Genomic DNA, 7,040 nt, shown 5'->3' with positions numbered 1-7,040 from the left:
TCAGGCTAAGTTATTATCTCGGAGTCTTTGCACGTTTTTGTGAAAGCCACATTTACTGACTGCTTTGCACAAGGCTTCCTTGACCTCTCTGTTTCTCAGGCTGTAGATGAGGGGGTTTACCAGGGGAGTCAGGACCGTGTAGCAAAGGGAGACCACTTTGTTCAGGTCTCTCGGTGTATCACGTTTCGGTAGTATGTAGACAACTATTAAGGTTCCATAGAAAATTGTTACCACAATGAGGTGAGAGGAGCAGGTGGAAAAGGACTTTTTTCTCCCGGTGGTGGAAGGGATTCTTACGATGGCGCTGATGATGCACATGTAGGATGTCAGGGTTAGTAGGAATGGAGGCAGGATGAATACACAGGCTAGTATGAAATCCACCAATATGACCTGGTGGGTGTTACTGCAGGAGAGTTCCAACACTGGGATGGAATCACAATAGAAATGGTTGATTTCATTTGGGCCACAGAATAATAAATGTGATAGGAATGAGATTAAGATAATCATAGCCAAACAACCATTTAACCATGATGCAGCACCCAATTGGAGGCAAATCCTGATATTCATAAGAGTTGAATAGTGCAGGGGTTTACATATTGCTAAATACCGATCATAAGACATCGCTGCTAGGAGACAGCATTCTGTACATGCCAGAGAACCAATGAAATACAGTTGTGCGATGCAGCCACTGACTGATATGGTTTTGTCCCCAGTCAGGAGACTGATCAGCAACCTGGGCAGAATGGCTGAGGTGTAGCAGGTCTCCAGACAGGACAAGTTTCCCAGGAAGAAGTACATTGGGGTGTGAAAGTGCTGATCAGCCACAACGAGCAACACGATGAGGGTGTTCCCGGCCATGGTTGCCATGTAGATCACCAGGAATATCAGGAAGAGAAGAATTTGCAAGTCAGGAAGATCCCCGAATCCCAAGAGAATGAATTCCATGATGACTGTTTGGTTTCTGCCGTCTGCCATGGTTTGAGTCTAGGAACAATACATCTGTGTGACTGAATCGGAAGGACATAGAGTTAAAACTTAATCAAATCTCGTGAATTAATTCCATAAATATTCAGAAACTCCCTCCCTCTCCTGGTTACAGGCTGAAATTTTAAGACTAAATTTAGATTTCAGAGCAAAGTGTCAGACAACTCAGTCCCAGGACAGAACATTGCTCTGATGGGGAAGAGGGTGTTCTACATGGACTACTATAACAGCCCAATTCTCTGGTAGCGAAATACTGATATTACAGATCAGATCATTTCTCTGTCTATCATATCCCATCTAGTGACATCCCAGAGCGTAACAATGATGCTTAAATGCTGTATTTCACTTCTGACAATGCCAAGAATCATGCCATGTCTTACGAGTCAAAATCAATAAATACCTCAACTGAAATCTTGGACTGAGATGTTCAATGCAGTCTAGTGTCCTTAGACACCGGTCTTCTGTTAGCTTTATTTCCATTAAATCTAACAATGTATCCTGGTATATTCAGCATTTCAGTGCCCTGTAGGAGAAGGAATAATTTTCATTCCCTCACAAGAGATCAGTTCATCCCATTAATTATGAAATGGAGTAAATTCTCCCTTAGTTCCTGTGGTGGTGATGGTGACGTGGTGAGGAACTGGCAATGCCTTTTCTGATTCCTGACATTAACTATTTAGCAGTAATAAAATTCAGCTCTTTGTAAGGTTGATCTTAGGAAGGGGTAAAACCGGGCTGATGTGCAACCCTAACTGGGGAGTGACTCTCCCCACTCCTGATTTCACTCCTGCGTACCTGAGCAATATTTTTATACTCCTCTCTGGTCATTTGTCCAATCTTCTACTTCTTGTAGGCTTCTTTTTTGTGTTTAATATCAGCAAGGATTTCACTGTTAAGCCAAGCTGGTCGCCTGCCATATTTACTATTCTTTTTACACATGGAGATGGTTTGTTCCTGTAAGCTCAATAAGGATTCTTTAAAATACAGCCAGCTCTCCTGGACTCCTTTCTCCCTTATGTTATTCTCCCAGGGGATCCTGCCCATCAGTTCCCTGAGGGAGTCAAAGTCTGCTTTTCTGAAGTCCAGGGTCCGTATTCTGCTGCTCTCCTTTCTTCCTTGTGTCAGGATCCTGAACTCGACCATCTCATCATCGCTGTCTCCCAGGTTCCCATCCACTTTTGCTTCCCCTACTAATTCTTCCCTGTTTGTGATTAGCAGGTCAAGAAGATCTCTGCCCCTAGTCGGTTCCTCCCGCCTCAATGGGTAATATAGGAAAAATGTACAGATGGATAAGGGACTTCTTAGGCAAAAGAACTGTACAAGTCCAATTAGGGAAAGCTTTTTCCAACGTATAGTCAATTGCAAGTGAAACTCCACAGGGCAGTGTAGTTACGCCAACCCTCTTTAACATCATGATAAAGGATCACCCTGAGGAGACGAGTATAGGAATAGGAATCATGTTGTTTGCTGACTGTGCCATATGGATCAAAAGCAGGAATTTTGAAAGTGGCACCAAAAGAATGATGATGCATTTAAGAGAAGTTCAGAATGAGGAAAGAGGTGGGGCTTCAAATTCTCATAAACAAAACTAAGGGAATGATCCTCACAACAAGGAAAAGCCTAAAAGATGTAAAGTTATAGCTATATGACCAACAGATAAATATACTAAAATTACAAAGTCTTAGGTGTGACATTTGATAACAAGCTCACTTGGATAGACCATACTGACCATATTAGATAAGTGCAAAATTCAAATACCTCTGGAACATCCTGGGGAGTGTATATGAAAATGGTGGTAAAGCTATACAGAGCGCTCATTAGACCAGTTATTGAATATGCTTGCCATGCCTTTGGGTCAGCAATGAATACAAATCTGAACTAGATTATATCCATGCACGTGCCTTGCATAACAGGTGGTGCCTTCATTACTTCATCTCTGTACTACAGATATAGGCATTTCCATCAGCTGCTGCTAACTCTTAGAATTAAGCTCCCAGACTTAACCTTTTGGGCCAAAGTACTAGGTAATAGTGACGATAGCACTAAGCTAACCGGTTAGGACAAAAACTCAAAATTCCCCGTGTAAGTAGGGTACAGAAGTGGATAACGGATCTTAATGAAAAGAAGGGACTGAAAGAGACCAAAATGTATAGCTATGGGAAAATACTCTACCACTAGAAAATCACCCCCTGTCGAGAGAGACATGGAATTATATAATGAAATAAATAAAAGAATGATAAACAAGATGTCACAATTATATTGATTTGCTATAAGTGGGGACACTATTGACAAATACATGCAGAGGGGTCCAAAGAGGAAAGAACAGAGTGGGAACAGGTTCCTGCGTGCCCTCACTCGGACTCAAGAAAGCTGTATGGCTAACTAACTTTGTATCCATCTTTATGGCTGAGATACACAAGGATTATGCTAGCACTAAATCGTGCTTTAGATGTGCAGCCAGCTGCTGTGGCCATCCTATCTGACTCCTTATCAGGGCTGCAGGCAACTCACAGTGGGGAGTCTGACAGCAGAAATGATATTCTTAATGAAATATTACTGCTAACAGTCAGACTGGTGGAATTGGATATAACCAACGTAATCCCATGGATCCTGGTGCAGGCAGGGATAGGAGGCAACAAATTGGCTGGCAAAAAGTGCTATTAATCACAAACGAGTTGACCTCGGGGTCCCCTTAAGCAAACTGGAATTTAAACACCTAATCAAAAGTGAGCTAAGGAAGGAATGGCAAGAACTGTGGGCAAAGGAAATGAAGGGGAAAAAATTCCAACAGTTGAAAATCTTGATATAATCCAAGACCCTGAGAGGATCAGTGAAGTGGCTTTATTTAGAACTCTAAGCAGGGCATTGCTAATTAAATAGTCATTTATTTCTAATTAATAAGCATAAAGGTGGCTTATGGGCAACATGTAAGAGGTACAGGAAACAATAGATCCAATCCTTTGGGATTGTTAAGACCCTACCAAAGAAATGAGGTATTTTCTTAGAAATTCTGTGGCCTTAAAGTAACAAACTATTTCAAGAATACAAGGACAATGGGGACCAATAAAATCAGCTTTTCTGCGATTCTTTAAGAATACTGGGAAGGGTGCGAGACTAAGTCATGAACAAGATACGAAGTACAGGGCGTGCTTTAGACTCAGAAAGCGAGTCTGCTACATCACAAAACCCAAAAAGTGTCCAGGGCAACAACGTGGATCCCTATCAATCTTCCAGGCCTACCCTGCTGCTTTCTTCTTGGACTCCCAGTACTTACCTTGGCTCCGACTTGGATTCTGACTCCCGATTGACCCTTGGAACCACGACACCAACCGTGATACCTGGTATTGACCATCAGCCTAATTCCTGATTCTGTCTCCGCTTCTGACCCTCAGCTTGACTCTTGACCCTGATACTGACTCTGACCCCTGACTTAAGTTCCGGGATATCCAGCTCCTACCACTTGTCCTACTTACCTTTCCCCAGCATCCTGACTCAAACTATGTATCATAAAAATGAATACAGACACTTCCCACATTCTTCACAGAAGGTGAATCTTAAATTGCTAATGCTTAATTACTCAAGCACTTTAATACCCCGGTTTGGAAGGTGATATATAAATTCAAAGCAGCAGCAGTTTGGAATTGGGTGCTTACCTCTATTCATAGGACAGCTCACACTTGAGTTGATGAACTCATTTCTCAGGGTTTGAGACAAGGTGGGTGAGGTAATACCTTTTATTGGGCCAACTTCTGTTGGTGAGAGACAAGTTTTCGACTACGCAGACTCTTCAGGATTTGGCAGACAGGACGCCGGTTCCACAGAGGTTCTTGTCTTTCATCATTCTGCAGAAACGGGACTTTCTCATTAAAGAGACCTGCAGTTACCTGAAGGGATGAGCTGGTGCATGTGATCTACCTTTGGAAAATGGGCTTCCCCTTTGATTTAATAAGTGTAAATGCTCTCTCATATATGTATTCTTTCTTCATGCTTTTCAATACAGTCCCACTTCAACCTTTCTCCCACCTGGTTCATTTTCTATCTCCAAAGCTTTGTAGCTAACAATGCCCAGTGTGACTTGCAATTATACAATTCCCATTGTACATCATGTTTTAGTCTAATGATCCTTTGTGGAAAATATTTTAGGTCATGGACAAACACCAGCTTACATTTTTGGGAGATGCCTGTCCAAGGTGATGGCCAGTTATAATATACTTGTGCTGCCCCTTTATTAGTATTCAAGATACGCTGCCATCTAATGGGCATTTTTTAAAGTAGCTGCCCATATCTCACTCTTACAACATGCTGCCACCTAGTGGCCATTTTACAGTATAACTTTCCCATTATTGTATTGGCTACTGAACTCTTGGTCACTAGACCCCCACTCCCCTCATTTCCTCTACTCTGGTGCCATCTAGTGTCGATTTCCCCGCATGACAGCCTATTGCTCTCCTCTCCTCTATGGATTCTTCTTGCTATAGCTACCTCTTACCCATTCTTGACTCTCATATCACCTGGTAGCCATTATTTAATATAATTAACAGCCCATAACTCACTCCATAACATCTGCTACTATCCACAGTTCATTACGCAGCATAGAGGTCCTCTTCTCTTCAGTGCTCTCAGCTCAACACTTATACAGCATTATACTGCTTTACCTCCCTTTCCTCTTCCCTCTGTTGGTCATTTGGCAACATAAAGTCTCCTTTCTTGCCCTTCCACTTTGGCTTACATTCATCGGGTCAGTGTTGTCTATTTAAGTGGAAGGACCAGGGATCGGAAGTGGCTATAACCATGGTCACATCAGGGACTTTTTAACTGGGCACCAGGCGGAGTGGAGACAAAATTTTAACCAGTTTTTTATATCCATAAAAAAACCTCCTGATGACTGTTTGACAGACCTGACCCTAGGAACAGCCTCAGTTACCCTGGCAAAACCCCCAGCTGGGTCATAAGAACAGCCATTCTGGGTCAGACCAATGGTCCATCTAGCCCAGTATCCTGTCTTCCGACAGTGGCCAGTGCCATAGGCTAGGGACACTATTCCTGCCCATCCTGGCTAATAGCCATTGATGGACCTATCCTCCATTAACCTATCCTTGGGTCTGGGCAGTCCCTGTGCCCCTGGCTTGTGAGTCTACCTCTTTGTTTGCCCAACCTCCCCACCTCCAAGGGCCCAGTGAGCCTGGAGCTATTGCTTTGCTGGAGCTGGTCATAGCCGGGCGTAGCCAAGATAAGAGCTATGAAGCTGTTCCTGGTGACATGTCCAGGGGTCACTGCTGGGCCTAGCGGATTGCATCCGGCCTGTGTGAGTGCAATGGAGGTGGCTGGTTTGTGTAGGTAAGAGAGAGAGCTTGGGGCACTGGGCCTGGTGTAAGACCTGAGGCCTGAACCATAGTCAGCAAAGTCCGGCCACGCCATGAACCAAAGTAGGCCATGTATTACAGCAGATGCTTACAAGTTCACTGTCTGATATATGACCTAGGCAAAGGTATTACTAGCGTTGCTAACACACAGGCACTCCTAGGAAGCAACAGACTGCAGGAGATTAGCCCAGGCACATCCTGACCTAACACCAGATAAGAAGGTTTGACAGAAGTGATGAATAGGGATGTTTGGCCCGAAACACCTGGAGCAAAGTACAAGGGGAGGTAACAAGCAGATAGAATAACACGTGAGGTGGGACATAAGTTCTTTGTCTCAGTCTATAAATGTCAGGGTACCTCAATTTAACCCTTTGTACGGCCCATGGGACAGCAGAAATTCCCGCTGCTGACTGAGCTGTTCCTTGGCACTGGGCACTCGTGTGTTAGTGTATCTGTAACCACAGAACCAGGATGCTAGAACTGTGCCTTGAGGGCAATAAACTTGGCTGAGTGCCTTTGTCACCAAAGTGTGCCTGTGGTCTTTCTTCCTGGGTAGTACTATCAAGGTCTGCTGAACCAAATGTCTGCACAGGGCTGGGACAACATACAGAGAGAGGAGGCAAGCATGCCGACTGACAACAGTTTGCAGAGGGCTATGATGGGAAGAAGCACAATTTCAGGGGTGGCAGATTT

General features: G+C 43.8%; 1 protein-coding gene across 1 annotated transcript; it reads right to left on the bottom strand.

Annotated features, from left to right (window-relative positions):
• LOC113407814 (olfactory receptor 6N1-like) lies at positions 1-975 on the bottom strand. The gene has a single exon (XM_026658234.1). It carries the CDS (start codon positions 973-975, stop codon positions 1-3), a length of 975 nt encoding a protein of 324 aa, XP_026514019.1.
• Positions 976-7,040: the final 6,065 nt, after the last annotated feature.

The sequence above is a fragment of the Terrapene carolina genome, unplaced genomic scaffold, assembly GCF_002925995.2.
Source record: "Terrapene carolina triunguis isolate 2854851 unplaced genomic scaffold, T_m_triunguis-2.0 Scaffold419, whole genome shotgun sequence".
Classification (NCBI taxonomy): Eukaryota; Metazoa; Chordata; order Testudines; family Emydidae; genus Terrapene; species Terrapene triunguis.
This window is presented reverse-complemented; position numbering and strand designations above follow the sequence as displayed.

Coding starts and splice junctions, on each gene's coding strand:
- LOC113407814 (XM_026658234.1), bottom strand. CDS start 975: ATGGCAGACGGCAGAAACCAAACAGTCATCATGGAATTCATTCTCTTG.